Below are 18,700 nucleotides of genomic sequence, written 5' to 3'. Positions count from 1 at the left end.
ATATTTAAATCAAATCTCGGCCCTCTGTTTTTCTAGTCTGTGGAAAAGAGCGAGCGAAGCAGAGTAGTTTCCGTTATCCATTATCTCTCTTTCTCCTTCCAAGGTCGTCTTCTCAATTATTCTCGCAAATTAGGGTTTTTCGCGAACTTCTTCCCTTCATTTCGATTTCAACTCTTCAATCATGGTTACTGATTCGATTACCAATGCTTCAGTTTCTTTGGCTCCGAACGCTGGAGATTTGCCCTTGCCCAAGAAGAAGAGGGTGAGGACTCTCTCTCTCTTTATTTTCCGACGTAAATCTTCTAATTTTTTTCTTTTAATTTTAATGCTGATGAGTTTTTTTTTTTTTTCCTCTTTTGTTGATTGTCGTCTGTTGATTTTCTTTTTCTGATATGTCGTAACTGTTCTGGTGGGGGGTTTCAGGTTAGGTATTCCAAATTGAAGCAGTCCAAGCTTGATGTTCGTCGGGAACAATGGCTTTCTCGAGGTATAACTTATAGTTATGTTTTCTGTTGTTGTTAATTGCATATATATATGGAACGGGATTTATGCTTGTGAGAATTTGTGTTTAATCGATTTGGGTTCACGAGTTATAGGTGCTGTAAAGAACAAAAAATGGAACGAAGACAATCGTCTTGATTCAGTGGTCGTTAAAACGAGGAAAGATGATGATCTTTCCTCTAATAAATTAAATTCGAGGGAAATAGGAGAACAGAACAACAGATCGGTCCACCACCACAGCGATTTTTCAGAGTCGCCGTCTAATAGCCCCCCTAGTCTTGGGAGTAGTATCCTGTGTGGTAATGATTCGGTTCCTCACTTTACTGGGAGTAGCAGTAGTAGTAGTTGCCGAAGCAGCTCTAGTGGTTGTCAGTCGGGGAGTATAACGGAGGAGGAAGAAGGAGATGATGACTGCTTGGATGATTGGGAGGCTATTGCCGATGCCCTAGCCGCCACTGACAAGCAGCATGATCAATGTTCAGAGTCTTCCCCTAGCGCTAATGTTGTTTCTCAATTGGATTCTTGCGGAGACAGCAGAAATGAGTTGGGCATAGGAGATGGTGACTCGAGTATTGAACTAGGGAAAATTGCGCAGAGGGCTTCGATGAATTGCAGAGCATGGAGGCCTGATGATGCCTTTCGTCCTCAGAGTCTGCCTACGTTATCAAAGCAGCTTAGTTTACCGAATACAGACCAGCATTTTGGATATGGAGGCATCTCTTGGGCCTGTGGTGGTGTTATGCCTGTGCCTTCATCTTGTCCAATTTGCTTTGAAGACTTGGACTTTACAGACTCGAGTTTCTTACCTTGTTTCTGTGGATTTCGGCTTTGCCTTTTCTGTCATAAAAGGATTCTTGAAGAGGATGGGCGCTGTCCTGGTTGCAGGAAGTCATATGATCGTGACCATGTTGACAATGAAACAAATGTAGATTGTGGTAGCCCAACGTTCCTGTTGGCACGTTCTTATAGCATGATTTCAAGGTCTTAGCTAGTGTCCAGTTTCTGTGAGTTTATGTTCATCTGGTCTCACCTTTTTTTTCCTTTTTGTTCGTACGTCTCTTGGGTATTATGGTGGTCTGCTCTGCTTTTCATAGCAATAGATGTGGCATTTGGGTGTTGAAGTATGGTTATGAGATTGAGAACCTTTAAACTGATTTGCTTCGTACATGAGTGTGGTTCTTATCTTATGATACATTTGCCAATGTAGAGGACTTATTTCGTACTTGATATGTGAATAGATAAGGTGGTATAGAAATGAATACATGGAATAATGATACAACATTTATATTTGTCCGCATCTTATTTATTTGTATTTGCATATATTTCATAGAAATGCCTCAAACTGTTCTAGTTAGTACTTTCCTCCTTATTCTTGCTGGTTTTATGATACTTAGTGTCGTGATTGACTACTCATATATGGTTTTGTAGCATGTGGCAAGACTCCCAGGAGTATATACACGGTAAAATGAAATGTGGAAATATTTGTAATAACTTCTATGTCACACAACTAATTGTTCAATGCTTTTGATGTACATAGCCGGCACCAGAAGTTGAATGTCTGAGACCAGTCAAAGGTAAAAGCTTAACTTGTTTTTCTTTGGAGTTTAGACATGTTGGTTTACTATTGTTTTAATGACTGTTTTAGGTAGTACTGTTAACATTTGTCAATTGAATACAACATGTAAGTTAGATTTTCTGAGGAGTGAACACTGAACGTGGATTGTTATAGAAGAATCTTTAGTTTGATGCATTTTAACATATCTTCATTGGGTTATAGTTCACTTTTTTTTCTTTAGAAACTACACTTTTAGTGTTGATGTTTAATGATTGGGACCCTTAATTGTAACTTTTTGGTTCTAACCTGTTCTATTTTGACAGCGTTCTTTTTTATGTATGTTGATTCTTCTTAATAAAAGTGGGTTCCCTTTTTTCTTTCATTTCAAAATGAAAAAAGAACATTTCTTCAAAAATTTATGTCTTCAAGAAATTATGATCTAAACTTGAAAGACAGTGATGCAGATGACAGTTTGCCTTAAATGGATTGAAATGCCACTTTGAAGCTTCTTGATGAATGACCCATTTTATTTCTCTAGTACTAAGCTTGTGGTAGTGTTTCACTGAATATAAAGGGTCTTAGCGTCTGTTCTATACTGGCAGTGGCGGGACATAATTGCTGGAAGATAGATTCTGTAATTGGTTGATTTTTCCACAGAAATAAATTTCACCATGTAAGCTTGTATATCATGTATTCATTAGGGCATTGGGTAGATCTGCCTTTGATTGCGGTCCCATTATCTGTTTTGCTTACGATGGATTGAATAATGTGATTGCTGAATAACTGCAGCTATGGCTTTTCTAATTCTTTTGAACGAGAACAAGGGTGCTGATCTCAACTTATCTACAATTCTCTATGTATATTGGGCTCTCTGTCACATATTGGTAATTATGAAGGATAATCCCACGGCATGTACGCATGGGCCACTTCTATACTGGGTATTCACTTGCTGTTGATATTGACTTAGCTGGTGCAAGTTATTAAGAAGATATTGATTGTTCATGGGTGGTCTTTTTAGTTAAACTATAACAATTGCTGCGAAAGAATTGAAAGTGGATTCTGAAGAATAAACTATCTGATAGTCTCATTTTCATTAGGCTATGCCTTGCACTGGATCATATATCCTTGTTTATGCTGAGTTCTAGAAGACTAACCGACACTAGTCTCCAAGAATTTAAGTACTTATTAAGATCAGACTACTCCCAGATCATAGCATCGTCCCTTTTCTCCATCCTTTGAATATCATCCTTAAGACAAGACTGTGATCTGTGTTGTTCAGGAAGTGTCTTCCACCACTCCATGAACGTAGATTTCTTTAACAACATATCCTCTCCAATCTCGTTGACCCATCTCTTCATCTTCTTCTCCAGCTCAATGATTTCTCTTGAATGCTCTACATACATTCTGGTTCTGGTTTGGATTTGAAGCTCCTCCACCATTGCCCAAAGAATTGATTCTTCACTGTATTCTGTCATCTTTTGATTATGTTCGAGCCATCTTTGTGTAAATCTGTAACGGTTCGGCCTTCCCATTTTCAGATAAGGACCAGTGTCATCATTCTTAGAGTGTCTGTAGTAATTAGCAATATCTAAAGGCTCAACGAGACGGCGATACTTGGTTCCAAGTTGTATCCATTCGTCATTGCCTTCAAATTCATCAGGGAGATCATACATTTTGAGCATTCCTAGGATCTCATCCCATAGACCTGTTTGCTCAAGCCTTTTGATATTGGCTTTGAAGTCTGTGTCGTTCTTTTGGCGTTTGAATGCATCATAATATCCCATACCATCAACCCTACATACAGCTCTGTAGTTTTCTTCTAGCCAATTCAATCCTTGCTCGATATATTGCATTTTTGCTTCCATCCTTACTTGGTTTTTCATCTTTTTCTCTTCGTATGTGCCAGCTGCACGAAGATTCAATAAAGCCCTCGTACTCTGTAATTTCACATTCATGAAAATTAGAATCCAAGGTAGGTCCATGGATGGCAAGCAACAACTTTTTCGGGTATGTTGATGCTCTAAGTCGAGAAAGAGAGGTTGAAGATTAAAAAAACTTACTAGGCCGAGTCGATTCAAGGCTTGAGTGATTGGCGTGCTCCTTCCAGTCAAAGACAGAGGAAGCTTGTGCAACTCATCCAGACGAATAGCATGCAGGAGCTCCAAGTTTTGGTGCATTTTAGATTCGTACTCCCAATGATCCTTTAAACTCTGATGAGCTACCTGACCCCATTCGCTCTCAGAGTTCAACTGACAGGAGTAAAATAATATTTGTAAAACAGCATGCGGGTTGGTGAGCACCACCACCTCATCACTCTCGGTACAGAAAATGTAAGTCCCAAAAGGGCTATAAGGACTCAATTTGATAAAGCTTTTCAAGTTGTCTAGCAAAAGACTAGTGCTTTCCATAAGATGGCAGGCTGCATTGTTTGCCACACTCGATGCATTGCTCATCACTGTCATGAAGAATGCAGTAGTTACATCCCCATTTGACGACGATTCGAGAGATCTCGAGTTCAAGGAGTTGAGGATGGTTTGCAGTTGTACTGGTTGCAAGGAAGGTAGGGGAGCGAGATGGATTCGTGGGACAATGTCGTATCTCATGATGAAGTGTATGAAATGGATAGACCATTTCTCCCTCTTGAGAGCATGGGAGAGAATGAAATTACCAACAAGGGGAGATCCAAATGTGATACATTTTGGAGGAGTGGAGGAGTTGGTGTCTGTGTTCGAGTTTGAGTTCGAGTTCTTCCTTTGCTCTTCCAATAGCCAAATGGTTGCAAGAATGGCTATCGGACCGCCTGCAGAGTGGCCAGTAAACACCACTGCCTTACTCACTCGCATGACCTGAGAAACAAAATCCCATTACCAATAGTCAAAAGAAGCAGCAAGGGTCAGAGTTAGAAATTCTAAATTTAGTCATTTGCATAGCATTTGAATTTGTCTAGATTTTTGAACTCTAAAAAAATGTTTCTTTTATTTTTTTATTTTAAATTTTGTGTATAATAAATCATTCGTTATTTTATTAAAATAGAAACAAATTGAAATTTTAGAGTCTTATTAAATCTTGGGAAAGCAAAAAGTTATTATTATTTTTTTATTCTATCATCAGTTACTATTATTATTATTTTATTCTATCATCTTTCACTATTGCTCCATCATTGATTTATATGATTACAAAAGTGGAGAAGGATTGAATAAATGGAAATTCTCTGAATCCAAAGAACTTTGAGAAAGCGAAATTCGAGGAAATAGGTGGAAAATTTAGGGCAAAGTGTACCTCCTTGATCAGCTTCCCTAAAATGGCTTCAAATCTGTGGAGAAACGCAGAGTTGACGAGCGCATAATCGTTAACGCCGATGCTCCTGATGGACGGAAACAGTTGGGTGTTGATCTTCGTTTCTCCAAAACATGAATCGGAATCGGAATCGGAACCGGAGAACCAGCCTTCCGCCGACCAAGATCCGGGGAAACTGATGATGGAAAAGTCTCTGCTGCTAGTTTCAAGGAGAAATGGCTTCTCTGCATACTTGTGAGCTTTAACGGCGGCCGTCCAGGCACTTCCGATCAGCTCCGCCTTAAAACCGGTGGCGTCTTCAAGCCTGGCGTGAACCATTTTCCTCTGCCTCCGATGATGGTCTCGCTTCCTCCCGCTATCCTCCTCTGCTGCTGCAGCTTGACGAAGACTCGCTCTTTTGACTCTGGAGTCTTCGTCTTCGGCATAATAAATCAATTATTGGATGTCTTTTCAAATTGCTTGCTGTTTTCCATTCCTAAAAGTTCAAAATGTAATTTCCTTTTTTTTTTTTTTTATCTATTAATTTTTACATAATAACACCCTTTCGTACCATCTCCACTCGCCAATAGGTCGGGTATAAGCCAAGAGCATTTCAAGGAACATTCTGCAAGGATTCACACACAAAGACTTGGTTTTCGAACCGATGAAAATGAATGCGTGTTTCGAATACAACTTATGCAGGCGTTTTGATCTGAGTTTCGTACGTATACAACTGTTTGATCCAATCTTACATAGTCTTTAGGCAAGCTCCTGTTCCATCAAAACTTTGTATTAGAACTATAATTCTAGATTCATCTCTAACTTCATCAAAATGAATTCAGATGAACTTCCATCCAAAACGATTTGAGGAGGAGTAAGAAATTCCCGTACCTTTTGTGGGACCGCCGACCATGATCACGGCAACAACTTTCTCCTCTGCGCTTCCCCATCGCTAATCGAAGCAAACCCAGATCCCGAAAATATATTGATCTCTAAATTGAGAACAAACCCAAGGAAAACAAGAACAGTACCCAGATTGTAGAGAAAGAGAGATGAATAGATACTCACCTCACCCACTGATATCGATCTGCCCATCTTCAAGGATTGTAAAATTGGCGTTGCCCCACTTCAGACAAACCCAATTTTCACTGAATCCTCTGTATTTGTCGCTTGAAGATTCATAAATTTTGAAATGTTCTTACTGCATCAGCGTCTTTTTCATAGAAAAAGTTGCGTTAGAGTATTTGGGTGATTATGCGGTGAATTTTAATAACATTTCTTGGATAAAGAAGGGCGGGGGAAGAAATCAATATGAATGTTCTTGGTTTACTGCACTCATCGCGTCTTTTTTTTCTCTTTCTTTCATCTGGCGCAAGGACCACTAAAAAGTACCTGATTATACTGAAAATTTCTCCATCTTCATATCTAACTTCAGCATTCTGCATTACCAAAAATAGCATTAAATCTTCTAACAAAATCATTCCATAGAACCTCTCCCATCCACCCACCTGGCACTTGCACAACAAGACCTTGCAATGGGTTTGATTCAGTCATGAATGGCAAGAATTTGAAGGTCATTAGCAGCCTCCTCCCTAACAAATCTCCCAAAATCTCTCCCATCCACTACTCCATCTCCTTTTTAAGCCCCATTCATCCCCTCCGTTTTCCTCACACCGCAATTGCTTCCTTCTTCCTCCTCACCACACTACACACACCCCTTCCACTTTTCCACATCCAGAGGAAGCAGGTTTCCCCCCGCCTCCTTCCTCTGCCGCCATGGCCTTCTTTCACTCTCCCGCTCTTCTTCTTCTACTTTTCCTATCCCTTCCATTCTCAGTTCAATCTCAGCTTTCTCTCCATTATTACCAGAAGACTTGCCCGGATTTTCCACAAATCGTTCATGACACTGTTGCTCGCAAGCACGCTACTAGCCCTGTCACGGCCGCTGCATCTATGCGCCTCTTCTTCAGCGATTGTTTGGTTGGAGGCTGCGATGGCTCTGTTCTTGTTTCATCCAATGTCTTCAACCACGCCGAGCGCGATGCTGAACTCAACCGCGATCTTCCTGGTGATGCCTTTGACGTCGTCACTCGAGCGAAAATTACCTTAGAGCTCTCCTGCCCTGGCATCGTCTCTTGCTCCGACGTGTTAGCGCAGGCGACTAGAGATCTCATCGCGGCCGCAGGCGGACCATCGTACAAAGTTGAATTAGGGCGAAAAGATAGCCTCGTCTCCAAAGTTTCAGACGTGGAAGGCAACATTCCAAAACCGAACCAATCGATCGACGAGTTGATCAAGCTATACACGGCGAAAGGCTTCACGATTCAAGAAATGGTAGCGCTATACGGCGGACGCACGATCGGATTCTCAAATTGCAGGGAATTCAGCGACCGGCTCTTCAACTTCGGCAAAAACACACCAACAGATCCTGAGATTAATTCGAAATACGCGGAGGCGTTGAAGAAGTCCTGTGCCGATTACGAGAAGAATCCAGCAAGTTCGGCGTACAGCGACCCTGTAACGCCAGGGAAGTTCGACAACGTATACTACCAGAATCTGCTGAGAGGAATGGGACTGTTGGCGTCGGATCACGCGCTGGTGAAGGATCCGAGGACAAGGAAATTCGTGGAGATGTATGCAGGAAACCAGGCATTATTCTTCAAGGATTTTGGAGAGGCGATGGAGAAGATGAGCGTTCGAGAGGTGAAAACTGGCGGGAAAGGAGAAGTGAGGACAAGATGCGATGCGTTCAATTCAATCAACCATTAGGCCATTTTTTTTCAAGATTGATTTGGGGAAGTTTATAGGTGGAAGAGAGTGAGAGGAACAGGGAGAGGAAGATTGTAATTGTGGTTATTTCATGTTTTAATGAACTGAATTTTTTTCCTTTATTTTTATTGTTTACAATTTTTTTTACTTATAGATGAGTTTGGATATCTCGTATTTGAACGGGCCGTTCATCCTGTGAATCTTTCAATTTTCTTCGATGAGTTTATTGGTCTAAAACTTTAGATAATGGGTGTAATCTGAAAAAAGATTCAATCGTGATTGTTAATGGAGTTGAAGTTACCAAATTCTGAAGAGTCGATATCAATTTATTTATCTTAAAAGAGATGCGCGATAGAACATATCCGTGGGCTGACCTGCAAAATAATAAGAATTTGAACACGGGGGAACTGGTGACACACAGAAACTAGAAGAGACACATTATGCAGCATTTAAATCTTAATTAGATGTATCTTGCCTGATTCATTGATCGTAGCTTTCAAGTACTTGCAAGTATTTGTTGTAAAGCCACCGCGATGTGTCCACAGCATCACCATTGCTTTTCACAGGGTAAACCTTCCTGCTGCTTTGCCAGTCATTTGTAAGCTTTATCCACCCACTCCTCCAATTACTCAATGGAAATGCATACCCATTCTCTAAGCTTTCTTTCAAGAACTTGAAGTATATTGCAGCTCGAGGACCGTAGTAATCGCTCAACAGACCACTCCAGTACTTATTTCCTGAATTTGAATGTACAAATACAATACAATTCAACATCTCAGTGACTATATATCGACACAGAGTAATGATCATTACCATAATCACGAAGTAAACTTGCTTCCTCCTCTGTGTTGTCAAACCACATGGTTATTTGAGTTCTTGCGTTCCACTCATACTGTAATTTGAGATTAGTCAGCTATCGAATGTCAGTTAATATAACTGTCCCATAATTGGTAGAGTGGACTCAAAACTGAACCTGCTTTTCCTGCTGTTCATCTTGGGCGAGTTGCTTGGCGCTTTGTAGCCAAGGTCCTAGAAGAAATCCCTCATGACAAGCCACTAATGTATCTATATCATTTACAAGTTCAAGGAACTGCTGGCTTAAGCTCACCGTTGTATTCAAATCATCCAACTGATATGCTTTGACAATTCTAAAGAACAGTTCGTTCGAGTATTTGGCTAGAGCTTGTCTAGTCAAGTCTACAAGGTCATACCTAAGAGTAACAACGAATGCATATTCAGTGATCCAAACTTTAATAATAGGATATTTTGAATTCGTGGGTCAACCTGTATGTGTTACTGCCAGAAAGTTGATCACCGCTGGCAATGAAAAGCTTTAATGCACGAATTACTTCAGAAGTAGGATACCAAAGATGAGGTCGTTCAAATATTGCATCCTGGAGTCTACCTGCGTCGTGTCGGTCAGACCCCTCGATTGAGGATGGATCAACATCAGGAAATGCCACAATTACGTCCCTGTTTTTGTCCTTTTCCATGTTGACCAGGATGCGTTAGCATGGCATGTTTGAACATGAGTCACAGACTTTGCATCAGAAAGAAAAGAAAAGAAACGACCATTCTAAAGCAACCAAACTGTAAGCACAGACAACAGTTCTTTTGTACTTACATAGGCACCATCAGTGCAGTTGTAGATGGTGTGATATAATACATCCCAGGCATCTTGTATTGAAGGGACTGAATGACCGTAGCGTCTAATTGAATATTGATACAGCCATTTCTGGAAATGAAAGGACCATATTATTCTATGCGAGGTTATTTGTCAGCTTTCCAAATGCGGAACATGAATAATACACAAAACATGTACCTTGACATCAACTTTGTTGTGTTGAAAAGCCATTTCAGACATGAGATCATACACAACAGGGTTCTGCTCTATTCCTTCCATGGACATTCCTACCCCGACCTTCAAATGAGAGCATAGGTGATGAAAAAGAACACGAATTTGAACATTGCAAATAAATGATACACCTAACAGACGTTTAGAAATAGAGAACGTGAGAGGGAGATTGAAATAGATATGTCTGTTAGGAATTACGGACGTTCACAATGGTATGATATTGTCCACTTTAAGCATAAGCTCTCATGGCTTTACTTTTGGTTCTTCCAAATATCTCGTACCAATAGAGATGTATTCTTACTCAATAACCCATGATCAACCTTTTAATTAGCTGATGTGAGATTCTTCTCCCAACAATTCTCAACAATGTCAGCTATACTACTTTCATAATCTAATGATCAACCGTAATAGTCTTCCAAGCAAGTGAAAAACGAAAGAAAGAGAATCAGTTCATCTCTTCAGAGTTACAGATATATGTATACATATACTCGAAATCCAAAATATAGTACTTGTGGATGAGAGAAAAAGCACCCAATATTTAGTTTTAAAAAATTTGGAGTTCATTTGAAAATTAGTATAGTTGTAGCAATTAAATAATGCTGCCAAAACATTATAATAACAACTAGATTTAAAATAATGGTAGATAATGTTGGATGATGAAAGTCCCACATCGACTAATTTAGGGAATAATCATAATCATGGGTTTATAAGTGCGGAATACTAACTTCATTGATATGAGGCTTTTTGGGGAAGCCCAAAGCAAAGTCATGAGAGCTTATGCTCAAAGTAGACAATATCATACCATTGTGGAGAGTCGTGTTCGTCTAACATGGTATCAGAGTCATGCCCTAAACTTAGTCGTGCCAATAGATTGGCAAATCCTCGAATGTCGAACAAAGGACTCCAAAAAGAAAAAAGGAGTCAAGCCTTCTCGAAGGTACGAAGGCAGTAAAAAATGACTAAGACTCCAAAGGAGTTGAGCCTCGATTAAGGGGAGGCGTGCTTTGTCCGAGGGGAGGTGTTGGATGATGAAAGTCCTACATCGACTAATTTAGGGAATGATCATGGGTTTATAAGGGAGGAATATTAACTCCATTGGTATGAAGGCCTTTTGGGGAAGCCCAAAGCAAAGACATGAGAGCTTATGTTCAAAGTGGATAATATCATACCATTGTGGAGAGTCGTGTTCGTCTAACAGATAATAAACTTACCATTGTCGAGTATGGACTACTACGAGCTTCAATTGGTCCAGATGCTATTGAATCTAAGATGCCATACATTTCAACATTTCCAGCAAAGTTATGTAGCATGCACCTGCAATAGGCAATTGATATCATTATAGCTAAATTTTCGAGCATCATACATTCATTGAAATATAGCACACAGCTAAAGAAGCACTAAATCAACTTAGTCTTGGAACCCTGAGCTGACACCAAAGGCACTATATATGGTCCAGGACATTGGGACAAGACAGCAGAATTATTGAGACATTGTAAACTGATACAATTTAACAAAAGTTTAAAACATTCATAAAAATAGCAAAAAGATTAGCTAACTTTATGCTTAATCAAGGAAAATTTCTTCCAGTTTATTAGACCTCAACATTAAAATCGAGCAAAAGAAAGGAATAGTGACTTTCCAGATGTAAGGGACTCCATAAAATTGCTCAGAAGCTATCCAGATCGGTTTCACTTCAGCATACAAATCAAGGACTACTAGCCTTCCCAAAGACACAGAATGTAAAAGGGCCTGAAAAATGCGTCACCAACGTCAACCAAGAGTGAAAGAAAGCCTTGAGATTGAATAGATAGAAGAAGGTATAGTATCATATAATGAATTAGCATTTATAAATAACAAAGGATTTGAGCCAAGGATTCCCCAAGTAGAGCCTTGATATGGAAATGATCTAATGACGATTGAACATTGGAGGGAATGAAAGAATTCTTGTAACCTTCATTTGTTGAGGCCTCCAGAATGGATCATATGAAAACATCCAGCCCTGTATATGAACAAATTTCATTATCAAGTTACACTAGTTTAGTGATATGAGAACCTTAATGAATTGGCATAAAGAACCCTTATATGGCAAAACAAACCAACAATCACCTGCATAAGCCAGACAGCACTAGAATCTCCCGCCTGCATTCCTCCAAAAATAGCTGCACCTAATGAAGAGATGTATTCCACATCATCCACAGGTGGAGTGTTCTCGTCAAAGGTATCACTGTAGGATGAAAAGATATTCTAATGATGATTGAAAAATGAAGAAAAGACGCAATTTAAAGACTGTCCAAACCAATACTGCACCAATTTTAAACGTTTGTTCTCGTTTGCTTTTCTCTCATTCTAATGTAAGTAAGCTAACCATCGAGGAATCAGAGGAAAATAGTAGCATACCAATTGTATACATGGGAAGTTCTTCCATATTCTGACGAAAAAAGGTAAGTTCAGACACAATTGGAATAATCAATTACCATATAACGAAAAGGCATGAAATATCATATCCTCATACAGTTCACTAGCATAGGTCCAAAATACCTTTCAGTTGTTGCTCAATAAATGCTCTACCGATTTCAACAAATAAAGGGTCCATGGCATCAAGGAGGTACGTGCAGCACCATCTAGGGTCACTTTGAACAGAAAACCTGCAGAGCAATTGTATGACATAGCGTATTGATATTGTCAATAATTAAAAGAACATCCTTGGTATCATGGACTTGACTAACTCTGGTTTCAGAGTGTATCAGAATATATTCTAAGCAGACGTCAAAGAGATGCAAGAGTAAAGAAACAGTATTAACCATAAAAATATGAATTTGATATCAGATAAGGAGGTGGGGAGTTACCAATTTCCTAAGCGTGTTATCTTCGCTGATGGATATATTTGTTTGAAAGCAGCAGGAATATTACCTGAAAAGGCTGGGAGAACTGAAAGGGAGGAAAAAGAAAACCATGGACCTCAGATTATTCCCAGCATAAGAAATTTCTAAGTTGTGGATTCTTTTCAACGCAATTAGAAGTCAAACTATAGTAAAAAACAAAAAAATAGTCTGCAACAGCACTGAAGCTTTAAAACAGCAATTCCAAAAAAAAAAAAGCCAATATCAAAGTGAAAATATTTAATGGAACAGAATATCAAGTTTGAATATTTTGAACTCTTTTGCATTGCAAGAACATGTCATAAAATCAATATATTGACTGACATTCGATACCTGGAGTCATTCCAAGCTCAAACATTCTGCCAATAACTTTTTTCTGCAGAATAAGCTGTTGATCAAACCAACTATGCGGAAGTGGCCCACCCCATCTGTTATCAGAAGGTTGATATTCGAAAGGAAACTATAATAAATTATATGAAGATTTTTAATAGTAGAGCTAATAAACATGATACTTTTAAGCCACTCTCTGCATATTCGAGGTAGCTAGTTGTGATGATGATTCTATATTATCATTCCCTCTTTCATTTTAGTCAACCATCTGACAGTATGATTTGATTTCAATGCAATTACAAAACAACTACTCACTTGTGCAAATTTCCCATACGTGACCATGCAAGAAAGGCTGGACCTCCAAAGAAATCGTCCAAATCTGAGTTGCTTATATTAAATTTCTGCAAATATAGTCTGGAGTGAGATCAATCTAGACTTTGAAGCAAGTAAGTTGCAATAAGATAAGAACCTCAAAAAATTATTAGAGACAACTTCTTCGCTTTGGCCACTTTATGACATTAAATTAAAATGCAGGAAACAAGTAAACTACAATTCAGATAAAGCCAGAAAAGACAGGAAAGCTACGCTAGCATATGATGAAGAAATCAGTGAACAAAAGAAGCTTGAAATGATATTGTACTCTTTGAATTTTCCCTCAAGATTTCTAAAATACATCTGTTAGGGACAGGTTTCCACACGTTTATAAAGAATATTTTATTCCCCTCTCCGACCGATGTGGGATCTCACAATAATATTGTTCCAATCGTCATAAATATGAAGACAAGTCAGGGGTTATAGCATTTGTAGGATAAATTGACTTCTTAAACATCTTCTACCGCAGAAAGAATGGCATTGACAGTTATATTTTCTATGGTACTACTCAATATATCGTTATGTCGAACGACAGTAGGGGAAAAATTATGCAGATAAGAAGAGGGAAACATACTTGAAATACTTTCCGCCAGATAGCCTCCTGCCCAGTAAATGCCAGAGGCATATTGATACCCTGAAGAGCCATCCAATCTATTTCCTTCTCCCATCTCTCCCAGTCCCACCAGGCAAAAGAGTCTTTGAAAAGCAGAGGAAATTAAAATAGAAACATATTTATAGAAACAGTAACCAAATCACTGTTATTGGAGGAACACGAAGTATTCTAATGCAATTTCAGTGAAACCTTACAGCTTGATGTAACTGCATTTTGATAATAGTTTAAGGGAATAGGCCTCTTAACAATAATTTCGTCACTTTTAATAAGAGGTAATGAGCCAGGCTTAGGTGCAGAAAATAGCTGTGAGCCACCAGTTTTATCCCATGATATGTGTGCACCACACCAGTGCTTTAAATACCAATGCAAACCAGCTAAAATCTCCACTCCAGTGACACCAGCGATTCTAGAAAAGATTGGAAGTTGTGTTCGTGTTATAAGTATCCACTTCAATCTCCATTTTAATTTACAAGGAACATTGTGCGGTGAATGATGTGTATGAATCCATTTTACTTACAAAATTTCAGGATCCCCCGGTCTCCTGAACGCACGATGGTTCCTGATCAGAAAGCAAGATTCCCCACCACATGCGTCCTGGGAAAAATGACGAATACATAAACCGTGAGAAGAATGAACATAGTAGGAGCAGACTAGACGAAGAGAGTGTTGGATGATGAAAGTCCCACGTCAGCTAATTTAGGGAATGGTCATGGGTTTATAAGTGAGGAATATCATGAGAGCTTATACTCAAAGTGATCATACCATTGTGGAGAGTCGTGTTCGTCTCCCACAGAGTTTTTACATTTCCCAAATTTCCGAGAATCGGATAGAGCTATACTCCCGCGCTCGAACAAAACAAATTAAAATCTCCTAAAATTCCAAGTACCTTAGAGAGAATTTGAAAGTCAAAGCTGGAGAGGTGCGAAGGAAGAAGGCGACGAAGAACTCCACGAGCCGCAGCAACTTGGACGGACGAAGGCGCCCTCTCGCGATCCTGGATATCAAGAAGCCGCGAAATGTATCCGACTCCAATGGTGGAGGAAAAGGAAGTGGAGAAGGTAGTGAATATGGAAAGAAAGATGAGAAAAACGGCAGCAAAAGGGGGCGCCATAAGAACAGGTAAAGAGAAACAGAAACACAGAAAGCAGTAGTAGAAAAAGAAAGTGAAGATGAAATTTTATAAAGGAAATGGGCATGGTGGTGGATGACGTCGAGGAATCTTGTAAATGGCGATCAGCTTTGAAGAGTACCAGTGGCAAGCAGACAACGTCACCGGCCGGCGGAGTCTGGACGAGAGTGAAACTCAAACTGACGAATGGACATATATATATAGAGAGAGAGAAGGATGTGGGGCCTGTATTCCCTGTCAGTAAGCTCGATGCCTGAGAAAACAAAACGGCATCGTTTTGAAGACTTAACCATGGTCAGAAGGGAGTTGAGAGAGGTCAGAAGTAGATAATTCCACTTAAAAAAGTTAATTATTAAAAGCATACCAATATGTGGCAAATAAAAAGACCAATTCTAAGCCCATACGAAAAGGCAAGTGGAACCAACAAATGATTAAATAAGAAAGCTAGTCGGTCCAAAGTGGATTATTTAAATAAATCCATTAATATAAGTTCATTTATAAAAATAACTTTTATATCCTTCATAAGTTGCCTTAATAATAATTATTATCATTAAAATTCCATTGTAATTACCCATCTACCATAAATGTCTAGGCCTAAGAAAATACTGAAATATCACAACTACAAAAAAAAATTAAAATCAAAATTAAAAATTAGCATTCTTCCAATTTCACTTTATCGTCTTTTTTTAAAGGAAGAAAAAAAGACCATTAATTACATTGTTTACAAACAAGGACAGACCCAATAATCGAATAGGAAGAAGAAGGAATCAAAACGGCGTCGTATTAGCCGATCTGGGACTTCTTCCCCCGCCGTTTCGGTACCGACTCAAACTGAGTCCGCCTCTTTCGAAACTCGACTCACCGCCATTGGCGTCTTCTTCTTCGTCGTCATCGTCTTCATTGAATGTCCCTCTCATCTTCATCCTCTCCAATATCTTCTTCGCCTTCTCTCTCGCTCTATCACTTCCTCTTTCAGCAATCTCCCTCAAAACCTCCATTGCTCCGGCTTCCTTCGCCAGTCCTTTGAACCTCATACTTCCATAGCTGAGTGCGTACAATGCCGCAACGCAATTCTCGCGAGTCGATTTCGAGTACAGTTCTTTCTCCCTCAGCATTCCGACCAAGAGCCCGACGGCGTTGGCGTCTAGCATTGCCGATCTTCCCTCCTGGCACACGGCAATGTTGCAGAGGATCAGCAGCAGCCAATTCATTGAGCTACCTGATTTCACCATGGAGAGTAGAGTCGTTACGGCGCCGAGTTTGATGAGCTTCACTCGGTTGCTCTGTATCATTGTTAGGTTGTATAGACAAAGAGCGGAATCCTTTCGAGTTATCTCGCTATTCGATCGGAGTGCGTAAAGGAGTGGCGGCAGTGCGCCTAGAACTCCGATTGTCATCCGATTTTCGTCCTCCAAGGCTAGGCTGAAGAGTGCTCCGGCGGCGTGTTCTTGCGCTTCGGCATGTCCTCCTTTTAGCGCGTCGATTAAGTTCGGAACCAGCCCTGACCGTGCGATCTTTTGCTTGTTTAGCTTTTCGAGGGAGAGATTTACCAGAGAGGCGAGGGCGTTGATTTGTACGGCGGAGTATTTCGATGTAATCAAAGGGCGGAGAGATAAGAGAATCCGAGGCGTACAAAGCGAAACCCTAATTTTCTCATTTTCTTTCGTGATTTTTCTAAGCGAAATAACGCCTTCTTCTTGCTTAAACACATCAGGGCTCGTGAGCTTCGATAACAATTCCTTCTCGTCTTGGGATATCGATGAATTAGGGCCTATGGTTGGGATGAGCGCTTCGTTTTCCACAACTTCACAGGAAGAAGACGAAGAGGAATAACACCCAGGTCGAGTCGTGAACGGCAGCGGAGTCCCCGGACTCCCTCCGACGATGACCGATTCCTCCGATGAGCTCGTGTAGTAACGTTCTGGACGGTGGCCCAACTCCGTCACGGCGTGCGAAAAATTCACCGGCGGCAAATCCGATACCCCCGCTAATAAATCCCTAATTCCGACCTGAGGCTTCTCCTTGTCCTTGTCCTTGTCCTTGTCCATCAGTGCTCTAACAATCTTCTCCACGGAGTCGTAATCAGGCGCCTGAGAATTCCTGACACCGGACTCCTCACACCAATGGAGAATCGTCTTCTTCATAGCCAAATTCGGAATCACAGTGGAGAAATCTGGGGTCGAGCCATCCTCTAACACAGGGGAGAACCCCAAACTCCTGCAAACCTGCGTAGAAAGACGCTCAAAGGTCTGGCCGGAAGAGACAACAACCGGGTCGGCCATTAAGGATCCAGAAACTGGGCAAATGAACTCGTTAGGAGGCTCCTTGGATTCGACCCTAAAACTAGAAGAAGAACGACGATGGGAGAAGATGGATTTCCACCGGAACTTGCCATTGCCACCCATACATGCGAAAACCAAAACCAAAAAATAGAAACCAAAACCCAGGGGCACCGCCTCAGTGCTGAAACCCAAATACTGCAAGAACCTAATCGGAATCCAATTGTACAGAGATTAGAGTGACGAAAAAGATAGAGGGAGAAATGTAGCGTGAGGAAGAGGAGCGAGTGAGTTGTTTTAGGGCGTCTACTACAGCTGTGGGTTGCAGTTTTGTTTGTTTGTGTGGGTCTGATTATTTGGTTGACCGGTCAACGCTGAAGGCTAGCCATTTTCCTTTATTTATTTATTTATTTATTTATTTATTTATTTATTTATTTTCTATTTCTATTTTCCGTGGTTTTAGAAACAGTCCATTCTCCACTCTCTCTGTCAAATAAATCACACACTTCGATTTTTATAGTTCCCTTCCTCGTTTTCTTCTCACTGGTCAATTTCATTAGCTGTTTATATAAAGATTCTGATTTTTTTTTTAATTTTTAATTCTAAATTTTCAAAATTCACATTTTTTTTCTCTCTGTTTTTCAACATTTAATCTATTCACTGTTTTGTCCAAAACTGCCATTTAAAAACCTTATTGACTTTGAATTAGTCTAATTAAATTATTTCTGTCTCAGGTGTTTTTACTTGTAAGCATAACACAATTACGAACCACCCGAGCATTCCTTCTCTAGATACAGCATTTTTCGCGATCAAAAGTAGACTTTCTTTTCCATGTCATTCTAAGTAGATTTTTTGGAGCACGATCAAACATAAGCAAATTTAAATGGGTAGATAATTATTTAACATTTTATAAATTGATAAATACCATAATTAATATTTTATAATTTTGAGTAATATTTAAATAAAAAAGAAAAAAAAAATAGGAGAGAGAAAGTTTAAGAAAATAAATAAATTATTCTTGTCCTCTAGAAACGGCACAAGCAATTCTCCGCTTTTTGGATTGGAATTATAATGTTCCACACACAATTCCATCATTCTATCTCTCTTTTTCCTTTTAATTACTTATTATTATTATTATTATT

The 18,700-nt window shown here is 39.7% G+C and overlaps 5 protein-coding genes across 8 annotated transcripts; 2 read left to right on the top strand and 3 right to left on the bottom strand.

Moving 5' to 3' along the window:
* The first annotated feature begins 35 nt into the window (after window positions 1-35).
* LOC111471280 lies at window positions 36-1,796 on the top strand. The gene is made up of 3 exons (XM_023117009.1): window positions 36-262; window positions 424-487; window positions 597-1,796. Exons 1-3 carry the CDS (start codon window positions 182-184, stop codon window positions 1,487-1,489), a joined length of 1,038 nt encoding a protein of 345 aa, XP_022972777.1. The 5' UTR covers window positions 36-181; the 3' UTR covers window positions 1,490-1,796.
* Window positions 1,797-3,032: 1,236 nt separating this feature from the next.
* Window positions 3,033-5,861, bottom strand: LOC111470937 (protein EDS1L-like). Of its 3 annotated transcripts, none has more exons than XR_002715145.1 (4): window positions 5,336-5,861; window positions 4,117-4,902; window positions 3,195-3,993; window positions 3,033-3,135 (listed from the first exon to the last, which is right to left on the bottom strand). XR_002715145.1 is itself a non-coding variant. In XM_023116608.1 (4 exons), exons 1-3 carry the CDS (start codon window positions 5,669-5,671, stop codon window positions 3,253-3,255), a joined length of 1,863 nt encoding a protein of 620 aa, XP_022972376.1. In that variant the 5' UTR covers window positions 5,672-5,861; the 3' UTR covers window positions 3,048-3,183; window positions 3,231-3,252. The 3 variants fall into 3 exon arrangements, 2 of the variants coding, with proteins under 2 accessions (XP_022972376.1, XP_022972365.1); XM_023116608.1 differs by having other exon boundaries at window positions 3,048-3,183; window positions 3,231-3,993; XM_023116597.1 differs by having other exon boundaries at window positions 3,052-3,993.
* Window positions 5,862-7,014: 1,153 nt separating this feature from the next.
* On the bottom strand, window positions 7,015-17,888 carry LOC111471028 (U-box domain-containing protein 38-like). 2 transcript variants are annotated; one of them, XM_023116711.1, is made up of 2 exons: window positions 16,151-17,888; window positions 7,015-7,147 (listed from the first exon to the last, which is right to left on the bottom strand). In XM_023116711.1, the coding sequence occupies exons 1-2, from the start codon at window positions 17,682-17,684 to the stop codon at window positions 7,038-7,040; spliced, it is 1,644 nt and encodes a 547-aa protein (XP_022972479.1). In that variant the 5' UTR covers window positions 17,685-17,888; the 3' UTR covers window positions 7,015-7,037. The 2 variants fall into 2 exon arrangements, with proteins under 2 accessions (XP_022972479.1, XP_022972487.1); XM_023116719.1 differs by having other exon boundaries at window positions 16,154-17,888.
* LOC111471321 (peroxidase 41-like) lies at window positions 7,075-18,578 on the top strand. The gene is made up of 2 exons (XM_023117043.1): window positions 7,075-8,115; window positions 18,563-18,578. The coding sequence occupies exon 1, from the start codon at window positions 7,109-7,111 to the stop codon at window positions 8,099-8,101; it is 993 nt and encodes a 330-aa protein (XP_022972811.1). The 5' UTR covers window positions 7,075-7,108; the 3' UTR covers window positions 8,102-8,115; window positions 18,563-18,578.
* On the bottom strand, window positions 8,121-15,434 carry LOC111470873 (alpha-N-acetylglucosaminidase-like). The gene is made up of 20 exons (XM_023116528.1): window positions 15,037-15,434; window positions 14,668-14,744; window positions 14,345-14,556; window positions 14,112-14,233; window positions 13,481-13,566; window positions 13,169-13,263; window positions 12,803-12,884; window positions 12,495-12,601; window positions 12,354-12,384; window positions 12,063-12,180; window positions 11,908-11,955; window positions 11,596-11,705; window positions 11,168-11,270; window positions 9,924-10,022; window positions 9,726-9,836; window positions 9,386-9,585; window positions 9,075-9,312; window positions 8,915-8,993; window positions 8,577-8,838; window positions 8,121-8,475 (listed from the first exon to the last, which is right to left on the bottom strand). The coding sequence occupies exons 1-19, from the start codon at window positions 15,259-15,261 to the stop codon at window positions 8,582-8,584; spliced, it is 2,400 nt and encodes a 799-aa protein (XP_022972296.1). The 5' UTR covers window positions 15,262-15,434; the 3' UTR covers window positions 8,121-8,475; window positions 8,577-8,581.
* Window positions 18,579-18,700: the final 122 nt, after the last annotated feature.

Source organism: Cucurbita maxima, unplaced genomic scaffold (genome assembly GCF_002738345.1).
Source record: "Cucurbita maxima cultivar Rimu unplaced genomic scaffold, Cmax_1.0 Cma_Scf00002, whole genome shotgun sequence".
Classification (NCBI taxonomy): domain Eukaryota; kingdom Viridiplantae; phylum Streptophyta; class Magnoliopsida; order Cucurbitales; family Cucurbitaceae; genus Cucurbita; species Cucurbita maxima.
The sequence above is the reverse complement of the archived record's forward strand: the minus strand, read 5'-3'. Positions and strand labels throughout refer to the sequence as shown.

Coding starts and splice junctions, on each gene's coding strand:
- LOC111471280 (XM_023117009.1), top strand. CDS start 182: ATGGTTACTGATTCGATTACCAATGCTTCAGTTTCTTTGGCTCCGAAC. Junction 263..423: donor CCTTGCCCAAGAAGAAGAGG/GTGAGGACTCTC, acceptor GGGGGGTTTCAG/GTTAGGTATTCCAAATTGAA. Junction 488..596: donor GGAACAATGGCTTTCTCGAG/GTATAACTTATA, acceptor CACGAGTTATAG/GTGCTGTAAAGAACAAAAAA.
- LOC111470937 (XM_023116608.1), bottom strand. CDS start 5,671: ATGGTTCACGCCAGGCTTGAAGACGCCACCGGTTTTAAGGCGGAGCTG. Junction 4,903..5,335: donor TAGGGAAGCTGATCAAGGAG/GTACACTTTGCC, acceptor TTTGTTTCTCAG/GTCATGCGAGTGAGTAAGGC. Junction 3,994..4,116: donor CCTTGAATCGACTCGGCCTA/GTAAGTTTTTTT, acceptor GTGAAATTACAG/AGTACGAGGGCTTTATTGAA.
- LOC111471321 (XM_023117043.1), top strand. CDS start 7,109: ATGGCCTTCTTTCACTCTCCCGCTCTTCTTCTTCTACTTTTCCTATCC.
- LOC111470873 (XM_023116528.1), bottom strand. CDS start 15,261: ATGGCGCCCCCTTTTGCTGCCGTTTTTCTCATCTTTCTTTCCATATTC. Junction 9,586..9,725: donor ACTGCACTGATGGTGCCTAT/GTAAGTACAAAA, acceptor AACATGGAAAAG/GACAAAAACAGGGACGTAAT. Junction 8,839..8,914: donor AAGTTTACTTCGTGATTATG/GTAATGATCATT, acceptor ATTCAAATTCAG/GAAATAAGTACTGGAGTGGT.
- LOC111471028 (XM_023116711.1), bottom strand. CDS start 17,684: ATGGGTGGCAATGGCAAGTTCCGGTGGAAATCCATCTTCTCCCATCGT. Junction 7,148..16,150: donor TGACGACGAAGAAGAAGACG/CCAATGGCGGTG, acceptor AAGGGATAGGAA/AAGTAGAAGAAGAAGAGCGG.